Source organism: Etheostoma spectabile, chromosome 3 (genome assembly GCF_008692095.1).
Source record: "Etheostoma spectabile isolate EspeVRDwgs_2016 chromosome 3, UIUC_Espe_1.0, whole genome shotgun sequence".
Classification (NCBI taxonomy): Eukaryota; Metazoa; Chordata; class Actinopteri; order Perciformes; family Percidae; genus Etheostoma; species Etheostoma spectabile.
This window is the reverse complement of record NC_045735.1, coordinates 18,249,566-18,263,911: the sequence shown is the minus strand read 5'-3', so window position 1 is coordinate 18,263,911 and position 14,346 is coordinate 18,249,566. Positions and strand designations below refer to the sequence as shown.

The window sequence follows — 14,346 nt, the reverse complement described above, 5'->3', positions numbered from 1 at the left end:
CTATGCTCAATATCATATTGATGCTACTTCCATTGGTTTACAGAAAGGGAGGGAAAGGTCCGAGGATAGCTGGGAATCCAATCAACCAATCACATCACTGGACGCAGAAGCGGAAATACATGCAACGTGATACGTGACCATAGACAGTATGTGACGTGCATTGTAAACAAGTTTTGCTAGCTTGGGAAAGGAATGCCATTACAAGAGGCTTTTACTTGAGTAAGTAGTCGTACTACACGAATATGTATCTACTGACCGTTTAACAACATGGACATGTGATAAATGTAACTTCACGTTAGCAGTCTGTTTGTCATGTGTAACTTTGGCATGTTTAACCCTATGGTTTACCCTTGCATTGGAGACGCATTAATTAAGTTTAAGTTGAATGTAACCGTTAACGTTAGCTCATGCTAAAGTGAAACTGGGGTTAACGTTACACAAACATGGGCTTTAAAACGAGTAACGTTAGCTAACGTCCTACCTGGCTGCTAGTACTTGAATGACGACATAGCTGCCAAGCTAGTTACTCGTCCTTTTTGTTATCTACTGCTAAAGAAACGTTATATTCCCTACTTCGTGGACACTAGCCAACAATTTTGTTTGAATATTAGTAACGTTAACGATTCATAGATACGAATACGCATATATAAACGATTCACAACACACGACATTACATTAGCTAACGTTAACTGCTCTCTTAAGTGAGTCGACACTGATTTGCTGACTTTGTCAGTCAAATAAAAAGAGAAAAATTGTCAACATCAATGTAGCTATATAATAATAGCTTTTTTTGGCTCACATTATATATGCCCAACTTCATATGTCCACAATATGAACATTTACAGTATGTTTTTTATAATTCTAGTTATCCAAATACGACCCATAGCAGTATTTTATGACATATTGTAGATGTCATTGCCTAAACGTATTGGGTGGATTAGCAAAAAAAATAATTGGAGTATAAGAATAATTATGATGAATAAAATTTGTTGTAATAACCACACAAAGATCGTACAGTATGTTGACTTTGCTACATGCACAATGCATACAAAACTTGATACAATATGTCATTTTTGAATGAATATGTATCTGTAAAAAGGTTAGCATGTAAACAGTATAAATGGTATGGGAAAATCCCTGACATTCAAAGAATAACACATGATATGTCAGGACAGGTGAATACATAGATCATAATTCCAAAAGGCATGACTTATTTCTACTTTATGTCTGTCTGTTGTCCACACAGAGCTCCAGGATGCTGTGTGAAGTCCTGCTGTCATCGCTATGGTTCCTGTTCGTTATCTTCTGGGTCGAGACAATAAGTGTCTGGCTGTTTCTCTCCATGTTCTACCAGGACCGGGTGTTTTACCACTGGGGAGATGAGTAAGAGATGGGTTTCTGTGATTGCCATATTTATGTCTGTCATATATTCAAAATAGTGAAATATTATACAGTCAAGTTAAGATACTCACTCAATACTAAAGTAGAAACCCCCACACTTTTCCATACCCTTCGCCTTACTTTCAATATTCTTTTTATTTTTTGACTTTTTGACTTTTTTAAGAATGACAAACCATTACAAACCATACACTGAGACGAAGAACGCGTCCCAGGGCCGTCCTTAAATTATGTTACAGGTAACTGAGATAGTTTTGTGACACTAGTTATTATTACCAATGGTAGGCTCATGTAACCCAAAAGAGAGCCAGATTAAATGGAACATGGTTTTGGACACAGGCCCCAGATGTATAACTTTGTTTTGCCCACCAACACTTCTTTGTCACCTATCTTGTAAGTAGATGAAGAGAAGAGAAGGTAGAATGACATGCGTTGAAAGTTAAACTGTCATCTCCATTTTACTTAATGGGACCCAAATTTAGACCTTAAGAGTCCTCAAGCCCTTCCTGAACCGATGGATGGAAAAACACTTATGACATAATGGGCAATGTCCATTATGGAATCAGTGGTGTGTGTACTCGGTTCAGGGGTTAGTGAAAATTCAGTTTTAATAGAACTATTCTTTTGATGTTACAGGGTATTTGCAGATGATCCTGGGCAGATGATATACATGTTGAGCAGGCAAGAGCGTTGTTTTTATCCAGATTAATTAAGTTTATAACAATTTGAAACATGAGCTGTGTGTATTTGTGTGCAAGGCTTAATCCCCTCTCTCTCTCTCTCTCTCTCTCTCTCTCTCTCTCTCTCTCTCTCTCTCTCTCTCCTCTCTCTCTCTCCCCAGAGTCGATACCCATATGCAGACAGAGATGCAAACCTGATACGTGAAAAGATCAAGCACTCCACTGAAAGGACTCTCAATAGAGGGCTATAGCAGTTATGTGACGAATTATGACTGAGCGCAGTTGCTGTTTTCCTTTGCACTGCCTGCCTGGCACACTGTTGTGCACAGCCATTGTTAACAAATGTAAATGTCGGCCCACTTTTATTATTGGTGGTGGAAACTTGCAGCAAGACCGAATGCGCAACATCTCAATGATTGATGTATATCACACCGACCAATGTAACATCTATACTTTTTCTTTCAGATTTCGGGGAAGCAGAATGATTGTAGCAGAAAATGCTTGGTTTGGTTTGGTTTGATCTTTATTTTAGCTGCATTTTGAGACTTGTGCTGAGATGCTGTTTTGATCATGCCACCGTTCAATGAAACTGCAGTTGTTGCTGTCTGCAGCTATATTTGTGTTTTAAATATCAGATTGCCGTAAAACTGTTATAAATTACGTATGAATGTTATTAACAATTACCTGATGTTTTGGTGTATGTTTGACCATCAACAAGGAGCTAAGCTAGCTTTGAATGCTGGGTGGGGTGGCGTTAGATACATTTCTGAACATGATAAAGAGTTCATAATTTATATTTAAATAACTTTAATAGAATCAATATTATTTGCGCTTAAAGGTTTATTATAAACCTTGGAAATACTTTGTCCACATCTTGTGCTCTTTATCTGTGGATTCTCAGTTGTCATATCCCAATATGAACTGCAAAAGCTTTATCTGCTGTTGAACATCACATGATGGGACTGAAAGACAGAGAAAGAGAGAGTGTGTGTGTGTTATTTAAAGAGAGACAAGAAAATAATAGTGGATCCCATGGTAGGAATCCTCTCTCAAAGCAATATGTCAATGTTATATTTAGTGAATGAACTGAAAGTGAAATTATACTTTTAAAATATACAACTCTTTGCAACCCTGTGAGAGTACATGGTCTGCCAATACATTTTTGTATTCCTTGTCTGTCAATCAAAGGGAATTGCTTTTGAACAAAACCAGCAGATTGCATTTTGGTCTCATTTTGTTACTGAGACGGAGAATGTCAATTGTTTGTATCAATATGCTTGCTAAATAAAAAATGGAAGTATTATAAGTGCAAGTTTTAGCTGACTATCAATCTACAACCTGAATACCTTGCATGCCAGGGCAGTAGGGGTCACTCACAATAAAGCAATGCAAATCCTCACCAGTCCTCAGAGCTGAGGATCTCGATACACAACCGGGTCATCGTCATCATGTCTTGCCGGGTCGAAATAAAAATGCCGTGCACATTTTGAATAAAGTTAGATTGTATAGTTGGATGTACTGTTACTTAGGTCAAAAAGATTGGGTTGTCATCAGACCTTTTTTTGATAGTTTGTGCAAACAAATAACTTTGTTTTAAGTTGTGAGCTGTTTGTCTTAAACATGGCTCCAACGATTCAGACTCAATCTCAACGAGAAGACGGCCACAGGTAAAATTAAATTAAACTTGCTGGGCAGTTTATTACGTTATGTTAATTTTGTTGAGTTAACGCGAAACTATCTACAATTCGTCAACATTAGCTAGCTTATTAGGTGGCTCGACTATCAGTTGTGTACAACATTAGCTAACAATGCTAGTTAGCCAGCTAACGTCAACGGTAGCTTAACTAACAAGCAAGCTTTAGCGTCTAGATAACTTATTCTAACCTGCTTGCTAAGCTACGTTATTTAGCGGCCATTAACACACTTAATTATCGAAGTAAATTTGGTCTATCAAGTCAGGCCTAGTGATTTAATGTAACGTGAAGTGCAAATCCATTTGTTAACATTGTGTTAATGCTAAACAGTCCTAATGCTAACAGTAGCGTTATTGCATTACATCAACTAGCTAGCTAACGTTAAAGCATTATATGCTATTGTCTAGTGGTAGCTAAAGCTTTAGCTAGCGTTAGAAACGTTAGGTACTAACGTTATTTACTGAACAGTAATGCATTTCTGTAACAAAACAGTTTGAAACAACTTTTACAATACGTTTACTAACGTTAGAAGATTAAGATCATTAGAAGTAATTGTAGACTTGACTTTAGGGTTGAGGGTCTAGTTACGTAGGTTAGCTAAATGAAGAGCATTCGCACAAAGGAATAACGATAATTGTGATGTTCTTCAGCGGTCGAACTTTAATACCATCCATCTATCCATTCAAGCATAATAAAGGCCTTATAATATAAGGTAATGTTGAAAAGCTACAATAAGGCAGGACAACATCAATGTCCTTTGCCTGAAAAATGTCTGTATGTCACACTGTAGCATTAGTTGATGAGAGATAATCTGACAAATGTCTGTTTTCTCTTCCAGTAGGCCATCCTCTCATAGAACTGTCCCAGAGAGGTAAGTAGTTGAAGAACTTTTATGTATTTATTATTATTATATACAGTCATTTAAAGTGTGCATAATTAAAGTAGCACTAAGGTATGTAAAAGTGTCTGCCTTACCCACACTGTGTATGTCTTGTACTTTTGTGCCTGTGACAGGTCAGGGGTGGTCTGTCGAGTGAAGTACTGCAACAGCCTGCCTGACATCCCTTTTGACCCCAAATTCATCACATATCCATTTGATCAGCACAGGTAAACACCCGGCCTCTCTATACATGGAGGACACACACTGTGAGCAACATTGGCACAGCTTGACATTTGTTGTTCTGTTGTGGCAGGTTTGTACAGTATAAAGCCACTTCTCTAGAGAAGCAACACAAGCATGAGCTCCTGACTGAGCCAGACCTCGGGGTCACCATTGATCTCATCAATCCAGACACCTACCGCATAGACCCCAATAGTAAGTCTCCAGTTGTTGTTGTTGTTGTTACATGTCATATCCTATTCCTCTTTTTTTCTGGAGACTACCTTGCGTTATCAAATCACTGTTTTGACTGAACCACTCTTTTATATTGTCAGTACTGTTGGATCCCGCTGATGAAAAGCTATTGGAAGAAGACATCCAGGCTCCATCCAGCTCCAAGAGGTAAGGCTGCTAAATAGGCAGCTTTATGTTGTTGTAGATCCATGTTGCTATAGATCCATGTGGAGATTTTATTGTGAACATTTTCTTCTTCCCTATAAGGTCACAGCAGCATGCCAAAGTGGTCCCGTGGATGAGAAAGACAGAATATATTTCTACAGAGTTCAACAGATACGGCGTTTCCAATGAGAAAGTGGAAGTCAAGTAAGTTGGCTGAATGTGTTTAATTTCCCACACAATTACTTAACGGCATATGGTTTTGTGTGTATATAACCAAGACATTTTTTGTGTTTAGGATCGGTGTTTCTGTCAAACAGCAGTTTACGGAAGAAGAAATCTACAAGGACAGAGACAGCCAGATTTCTGCTATTGAGAAAACCTTTGAGGATGCACAGAAATCAGTGAGTTGGTGAATTAGTTGTTCAACAGCCTTTATATTATATTTTAAGCCACATAAAGAGTAAAATGGACAGTACGTTAGTTTTCTTCAGCTATAGCTGTGGAGCTGCTCTGTGCAGTAGAGGACTGTTTCTAATGGGGAGTTGTCTTTGGCCTGGGGTTTGTAAACATGTTTCTCTCCAGATTTCACAGCACTACAGTAAACCCAGAGTTACTCCTGTGGAGGTTCTACCTGTGTTCCCCGACTTCAAGGTGAGTTGAGATTTCACTCAAGTTTGACTTTTAGCGTCTCTGTGTATTATTTAAAATGACATGCCACATGCACTGTAGTAGAAGTGCATGGAGGGAAAAAGATTTAACAAACACTTTACTGTACGTTTGTCAGTTTAAGACACTTTAACTGACAAACTGGCATTTTACAGATTTATATAATAACTTTGTATGTATGTTTTTCTCTTTCTCCAGATGTGGATCAACCCATGTGCTCAGGTCATCTTTGACTCTGATCCGGCACCTAAAGACAAATCAGGACCAGCAGGAGTGGAAATGATGTCTCAGGCCATGATCAGGTATCTACAAAATATCGGTTGCATAGATGAGTGTTTAAAATGGTAAACATTTTGTATAGACACTAATTCACATTTCATGTCTCTTTAATACAGAGGTATGATGGATGAGGAGGGAAATCAGTTTGTGGCCTACTTCCTGCCCCATGAAGAAACCATTCGCAAGCGCAAGAGAGACTGTGATGAGGGGATGGATTATATGCCTGAGGATCTGTATGTCAAAAAATGTTGCATTAAAAAAATCACCTTGGTGCTTTGCTTGTGTACCAGGAAGTAATAATGCATTTTGTTTTCTTTGTTTCAGGTATGACTATAAAATAGCCAGGGAGTACAACTGGAATGTCAAGAACAAAGCCAGCAAGGGCTATGAAGAGAACTACTTCTTCATCTTCAGAGATGGAGATGGTGTTTACTACAATGAGCTCGAGACAAGGTAACGCATTGTTTGGAGAAAAGGCTTGTTTGTTGTTAGGCTACAACATGAATGGAGATGTGCATTTTAGGAATAATTGCAGCTGGTGTGCTTCTGTCAAGCACAAGTGTAAATTGTTATGCCGTAGAAAGGTTGATGTAAACTGGTGATGCACACAACATACCGCACCAACACCATGACAAATGGGGCTTTCTTGGGAATCTGTTTGCCCCTTATCCTCTGACGGCCTTTCTTCTGTCCTGCAGGGTGCGTCTGAGCAAGAGGAGAGCCAAGGCTGGAGCACAGTCAACCACAAACGCTGTGCTGGTGTGTAAGCACAGAGACATGAACGAGAAGGAACTCGAAGCCCAGGTAAGTGGACATTTTGCTTTCCTCTTTTTCTTGATGTTATACTGAACACGTTTTACTTTTCTTTAAGGCATTTGTACCACTTATTGGATAGTACTTGTTATTTACTTATTTAACTAAAGTTATTGTATTTCAATACCTCCATATGTACTCAAAACCACAGACATTAAGGAAATCAGTAAAGCCCACCAGATATATCAGCGGGCCAGTTATTATCAGCCAATATTGGACATTTTCCGATTTATCCCATCAGCATTTATAATGGCTGATTTATCAAAGAAAAAGAAAAATAGAAAGAAAAGCATTTGACAAATAAATGATAGTCTGTCCACCAGAGGGCGCTCTACAATGTCCCTGTTGGCAACACTGATTTTTCTTTATTGCTCATTTTATTGTTCCATCTGTCACGGGTGATTTGTGATTAGGGTATGGATATGGTGGCTCAGGTCCGCCTATTTTGGCTGATCACCTAAACACGTGGTGGGGTGGAAGGGATTTGGAACGAGGTGGTGGCAGTAGAAGGGACACAGTTTTATGACTATGGTTGTGACTATGATATGTAACGTAATGAAACATAACATAGTCTGCTGCTGCACGTCCAAGACAATCTCTACTCCTGACTTAGCGGCTCCGAGCAAAATTGTAGGGGTGTGACGAGACGCTTACTCCACGAGACGAGACACATCACGAGATTGGGTTCACGAGAACGAGACGAGACGAGATTTTAAATTTTTTTTTTAAAGAAATCCTCGATGAAATATATGAATGGAAAAGTTTTTTATTCAACTGAAAAAAATCACAAAATGCAAAACAATGTAGGTGCATTTTGAAATCAACTATTAATGATGAATGTTATTTAACTTTTTTTAAAAACTATTTTAATGAATTATATGCAGTAAAGGACGTGCAAACACTGCAAAATGTTCTGTATAAACTCTACCAACTGGCTTCTGCCCTGTACAATTTCACACGAGAAATCTAACTCCTTTCCACAAACCGAACATAAAAAAATAAACAGTATAAATAAAATAAATGTGTAAATAACAGAAAAATAACACTTTAAATGCAAACAGTAGTGTATCAATAACCAAAGTACTGCTCTCTCAAAACTACAAGTGCAAACAGAAACAATTTTTTTCTTCAAGCATGAAAAAGAGAGAAACTACACACAACAGCCTAAGATATGGTCATGTTCTTTTTCAAGAATATAAGCATGTCGACTGTTTCTGGCAGCAGTTGAGAGCAAAATGTTGCCACACAAATGATTTAAAAGTGGCAGGGGGATCTTCAATAGTAATTTCACGCTCCATCACGCTGACATCACATCGCCTCACGAGACAACTTTTCACCTCGACGAGAAATCTCGTCACGTTTTAATCTCGCGAGATCTCGTAAAACGAGATCTCGTCACACCCTTACAAAATTGCATCTGAGGTCACAACATTAACTTAAAAATTGATTAAACTCTCGATCTTGGAACTTTTACGAACGGAGGATTATTGGCTTTGAAACGCCAAAACAAGAACAGTGCACTGGAACAATTTATACATCCTACAACTCTCCAGTTTGCTTGTTTTGTTTCCAACGTGACTCCAATAAGCTAATCTAATGACTGGAGCATTAAATACTGTATATATCGCTTTAGTTCTTGGACAGTACTGTACTGATGACTCATTCCCTTTTTTTATTGTGATTCTCAGGAAGCCCGTAAAGCTCAGCTGGAGAACCATGAGCCAGAAGATGAAGAGGAAGACATGGATAAGGACTTGCAGGACTCGGGTCAGTTTTCTTCTATTTTCTACCGATGCAATTCTTGTCACTTATTCTCATTCTTTACTTATTTGGCTACCTGCTACAACGGAGTAGTATTGTTGCATCAATGACAGGTTTTTAATTATTTTCTGTTTTTGTGATATTTGAATTGTTTTCTCCAGGTGATGAGAAAGAGAAGGGCAGCGGCAGTGAGGCAGAGAACTCTGGTAGTGAATCTGAGAGGGAAGATGAAGAGCGGGAACAAAGGGGAGAGGAGGACGAAGAGGACGAGGACAGAGAGAAGCGGAGGAGGAAGGCCAGCGGCAGTGGAAGTGAGAGCGGCGAGGAGAGGACGAGAGAAATGCGAGACGAGGAAGAGATCTTCGGCAGCGACGACGACAGCGACGACAACGACGACAACGAAGAGACTGAGAACAACAAGAACTCCGCCAGGAGCAGCGGAGAGGAGGGCAGCGGAAGCGAGGATGACGGAGGGAACCGAGGAGGCAGCAGGAGTCGCAGTGCCTCTCCAGCCCACAGCGACCGCAGCAGTGAGCACTCAGAGACCCAGGCTCACAGCGGAAGTGGAAGCGAGAGAGGCTCAGATTCCAGTGACGCCAGTGACAGTGAATGAGATCTGTGCTCCGGAAGACGGCAAGGTGACGGCTACCTTTTCTTACCTCTACGTTCAGCTCCAAACATGGCAGTGTTACCCTGTCACTGACCCTAATGTTAGCTCAGGCTGGGGATGTAGTTTCTTCTAAAGTACAAATGGAGATGCTCATTGGTTTTGGACCGGGGGCATCTCGCTTAAATCCAGTTTTTAATTGTAGGTTTGTCTCGCACTTTTTGTCTCAGATATTCCGTACAGGATCATGTAAAATGTCTTTGTTCTCTCTGCTTTTGATTTGTCATTGGGTTCGTGGCTTTGAAACTGATAATAAAATGCAGGTGACATTTTGTATGAAACGGTTGTTGTTTTTCCCTCATTAATGGATTTAGGGAACCTCTAAATCAGGGGGGTCAAACTCAATTTCATTAAGGGCCACACTGGAAGAAGATGGTAACATCAAGGGCCAGACGTGTGCGTGCGTTGCGTGTGTGCGCGCTTTTATTTAATGTTCCTTAGCAATCACAGAATTTAGCAAAACAATGCATGCTGATTGACATTTTCAGATGTAGGCTACCTGCCTAACAACAAGCTGTTAAACAGGCTGTGTGGAAAATTCAAATTGTGCTTTGTGTGTGTGGCGTAATTGCAGTTTGAAAACCCGTTTTTATGTCTTTTTGGTTTGGCGCACAACTACGCGGGCAAAAACTTATTCTGCCTTGAGTTTGACACCTGTGCTCTAAGTAATCCTATAAATGTAACCGTTTATTATTGTCTGTGCGCCATTTGAAAATCGTGAAATGTTAATGGTCAGTACATATATTATTGGACAAAAAAGAGAATTGCCCATGACTAAAATTATTTAATTATTGCAAAACTAACAAATCAAAACTTCCTTTCAAACAGTACATTTAATAGCAATAACATGGACAGTAATTGGAAATTTAAAATCCACAATCATGTTTCACACAGAAAAAGTCTGTGGTATTGAAGATGCATATTTAACGGAAAAATGACAGCTGGTTCTTCAGCCACTCTTCTGTCAAGTCATCAGCATTTCTTGTTTCAAAGACCTCACAAAATAAAGCACAAAGTGTCACAATCCAACTAACAATAACATAACATCCAAATGGGAAGAAAGCAGACATTATCTCATCAATAATTAAGCTAGCTGCTAATTAATGGGTTAGACGATTCAAAATGCACATCTAAAAGTATGAATAACATGCAAAATACGTTGCCAACCAACTTAAAGATAATTAGGGTTTGGTCTACATTTAATAATTGTCCCATCTTGATATGGTGATCCTAATACCACTGTGTTTGTGATAAAATAAAGGTAATTTTGAGATAATTACCTTTGTGAGCTCTGCAGCTTGGACCAGCTGATTTTTGCTGCCTGCATACATCATCTGTTGCTCTGGCTTACATCCTGTTCAAATGAAATATGACATTTTTCCCCCAGGGATACTGTAGTTTTACCAGTCGAACATTCCTCACAAATCCATTCAATCATCTACCTTCATCGCTACAATTCATTTTAACAAAGCGGATTTCAGACAAGAGGAGACGTTATTAATTTGGCAGATAACTTATTCTATTAAGCAGATCAATACAGTTTTAACGAGAGGTTACTTTTGATTTAAGATACTGTAATTACTTACCCATTGGACTGGAGAATATGAAACACAGAGGGTAAGACACCCTTCCATCAGCGTGGACATATTTGTAGCTGTAGACAATGAATGTGCACTACCGTCAAGGAATTAAAAACTTTTTCAGAGTATTAATTTCTGTGTGAATTTAAGGATTTTTGCCTGGTTAAGAAGGATATCTGGGTTGCCGCTCTGGAAGTTCATCTCTCAGCTCATCCAGTGAGATGTCCTAAAAGACAAAAATGATTTTAAGTGACTTCAAACGCAGGTTTCGCCCTCCAAAGAAAACTTGAAAAAAATGGACTTGCCTCATATTCCTCTTCAAGGATAACAAGCTGTTTCTCCATGTCTATTTTCACTAAAAAATCAAATACAATTTTTTAGGCTTTTGGTTCTCTTTAATGTTGATGCTCTGATATGTGTATAGGATATGAATATGTGCCGATCCCCTTACAAATGAAGATATGAAAGGAACCATAACATTCATTGTTAGTATTTGATACTTACTTAGTATGGCAGCATTGTTGGTCTCCTTTCGAAATCTAAACTTTCTCAGTTTAGCTTTTAGACTTTCATCCACTTCACACACCACCAGAGAGCTTGACTGCAAAATGGGGCATATAAAAAAAAAAAACGTCAGTCTAAGAAATGTTAAAATATCTCCTGATGGTGCTGTGCTTCTGAAAAAGGTATGTGGCTTGATCTACAGGCCAGATATAGAAACAAACAAAAAGGGGTAAGAGACATCTGCTCAGTCTGTTCAGATGTTAAGGTCTCTATCCACCTTGCATGGAGACATTAAACATTCAGAACACTATTCTGACATATTGAGGGCAGGAAATGTTTTTGCTGCAACATGCCAGAATGTAGTTTCCTGTGTGAAAGAGAGCGGGGGATGGTTGACTTGTGTTGCAATGGTAGAATCTAAAATATTGTATACACAAATAAATGACAGTTGATCACATCCAGTACATTTCAACAGAAAAGCCAAATCTTTCAAGCAATTGCATCAAGTTTCACCTACCATGATCAAAGGATCCTTTTCTGCCTCCTTGTCTTCAGGGTGACTTGTTGAAACAGACAAACTTGCGACAAACTGAAAGCTTCTCTCAGACTGTCACGATCCCTGTTTTTAATGGTAAGGGGGGGGGGGGGGGGGGGGGGGGGGGGGGGGGGCAGACACTCAGCTAGAGGATGCAGTAGTGCTACTTCCTCTTTTCTACACCACAAGATGTGTGTATGCTCAGCCACGTGTTGTATAACACATTCTGACCGTCTTTCAATGCCTATGTAATGCGTTAAGGAAAAATATTGTATCCTATGATATAAATCTTAGTATGACAAGATACTGATCAATATATCCACACATTTTGAAGTTGAAGAAGCTCAATTTTACCTTACGTTGTCACCATTTGTTGATATGTGTGATTGGCTTCCTTTCACTTCCCATTGCCATACAGGCATGGACGTAGAAACTTGCAGAACTCGAAGGTTTCCTCAGGACTAACGATACCACAATAGAATACATTTACAATTTGAATGTAAGTAAAAGAATAGGAATGTATGCAGTAAAAGGTAATCTACTTAAACATCAAATGGACATAGAAACTTGCAGAACTCGAAAGTTTCCTCAGGTCCTTTTACCCTTGCGTTGTCCTCCCGGGTTAAAGACTTTGTTTTAAGGTTTCACTAACACCACCTTACTACAACTAGTTTTACACCACTTTTTGGAATTCATGGTCAATAACCCTCGTTTATATAGAATTGTACCTAATATTTGAGTTAAAAAAAAACAGAAATTAAGAATTATTTTGACTAATAGTTAAGAACAGATGAGTTTAATCAGGAATGAAAGTGATTGTTTGTATTTGCAAAGAGCGTTGTATGGAATCCAATCCATTTTTTGTGGTAATTTGGTCAAAAAGAAACCCATATTTCAGATAGACATTTTTTAAAGGGGTCAAATTTGACCCGAGGACAACAGGAGGGTTGAACTAGCAAAACCACAATGGAATAACACCCTGAAGGAGGCTGTCCGTGCCGCTATGCGGGGGTTGCCTCTCCCTGTGTCTTTTCAATTTTCTATTTAACAATAGCGAGTAAAATAAAGGCTTTTTAAAACATTTTGAAGAAGAGTGCTTTGGATTCCCTTTTTCCCCCACAGTACAATAAATGTACAGTTTCAATGGAAGTAAAAGTATGGGAGCGTATGCAGTCAAATGTAATTTACTCAAACATTAAAAGTAGAATGTCTCCATTACAAAAAATACTGTCACAGTATTACATAAGTATTACTGCTCTCTACTGGTGGAAAACTCAGGCATGTTGCAGCTCCACCCCCAATCAGTGTTGTCACAGCAGGTCCTTTGCCATTTACCTGTGTGTGTGTGTGTGTGTGTATTATTTGGTGTTGACTAACCATCATCCACGTTATGGAGATATTTATCTTAATCCTAAATCCTTTTATGGTCTTTTCTATGTACAATTTGAAACTATGGTTATGTCTGAAATTACTCTCTCATACATATTTACATTCCCCTGCACAATAAGCTCTCAATTGTTTACTATGGTGCTGAAACAGATTATTCCAAAAAATGACTAGATCAGCAGAAAATGAGCTGGCACAAATGTTAATCCATTAAGCATGTATCGAGAGGTGTGGCTGTAGCTCAAGTGCTCGGCCGTTAAATCAATTAAGAGTTGGTGATTCAATCTCCGTGGCCAGACATGACATTTTTCTAGCTTCTTAAAACTGAGGATTTGCTGTTTTATATTTTAAATTAAATATATTTAGGTGTACGGCTGTGAGTCAGACAGAACACGCTATTCGAGAACATATACAGTGGCTTGAGAAAGTTTACACACCCATGCGAAAGTTGATTAAAAAGAGGAATAAAAAAAACATCTTTTGGAAATTGATTTTAATGCCTTAATTCAAAAATTAGGAAAATCCAACCTTTTAAGGACACCAATTTTCTTTGTGAATGAATAATGTATTGTAAATAAATAAATGTTCTTTAAAATACAGGGTGCATAAGTACACACTCCCATGTTAAATTCCCATAGAGGCAGGCATATTTTTATTATTAAAGGACAGTTATTTCATGGATACAGGATACTATGCATCCTGATTAAGTTCCCTTAGCCTTTGGAATTAAAATAGCCCCCTACACATCATCACATACCCATCACCATACCTAGAGATTGGCATGGTGTTATTTCAGTTAGCCTAACAGCTGGTTTGATTTGCATTAAGAGATAATCTTATTGAAAGTCCTCCATGTGTATACTTATGCCCCCTGTATTTTAAGGA

General features: G+C 38.7%; 2 protein-coding genes and 1 long non-coding RNA gene across 3 annotated transcripts; 2 read left to right on the top strand and 1 right to left on the bottom strand.

Moving 5' to 3' along the window:
* Positions 1-43: 43 nt before the first annotated feature.
* LOC116672224 (uncharacterized) lies at positions 44-2,080 on the top strand. The gene is made up of 3 exons (XR_004327501.1): positions 44-219; positions 1,247-1,383; positions 2,035-2,080. It is a non-coding gene; the product is annotated as an uncharacterized LOC116672224 (long non-coding RNA).
* A 1,378-nt stretch (positions 2,081-3,458) lies between these two features.
* paf1 (PAF1 homolog, Paf1/RNA polymerase II complex component) lies at positions 3,459-9,732 on the top strand. Its single transcript, XM_032503901.1, has 14 exons — positions 3,459-3,745; positions 4,611-4,643; positions 4,787-4,879; positions 4,966-5,087; positions 5,207-5,273; positions 5,373-5,474; positions 5,566-5,671; positions 5,853-5,921; positions 6,135-6,238; positions 6,332-6,448; positions 6,540-6,668; positions 6,914-7,019; positions 8,717-8,795; positions 8,951-9,732. Exons 1-14 carry the CDS (start codon positions 3,699-3,701, stop codon positions 9,400-9,402), a joined length of 1,626 nt encoding a protein of 541 aa, XP_032359792.1. The 5' UTR covers positions 3,459-3,698; the 3' UTR covers positions 9,403-9,732.
* A 493-nt stretch (positions 9,733-10,225) lies between these two features.
* On the bottom strand, positions 10,226-12,178 carry gmfg (glia maturation factor, gamma). Its single transcript, XM_032503915.1, has 7 exons — positions 12,058-12,178; positions 11,541-11,637; positions 11,342-11,391; positions 11,213-11,262; positions 11,043-11,125; positions 10,737-10,810; positions 10,226-10,451 (listed from the first exon to the last, which is right to left on the bottom strand). The coding sequence occupies exons 1-7, from the start codon at positions 12,058-12,060 to the stop codon at positions 10,380-10,382; spliced, it is 429 nt and encodes a 142-aa protein (XP_032359806.1). The 5' UTR covers positions 12,061-12,178; the 3' UTR covers positions 10,226-10,379.
* Positions 12,179-14,346: the final 2,168 nt, after the last annotated feature.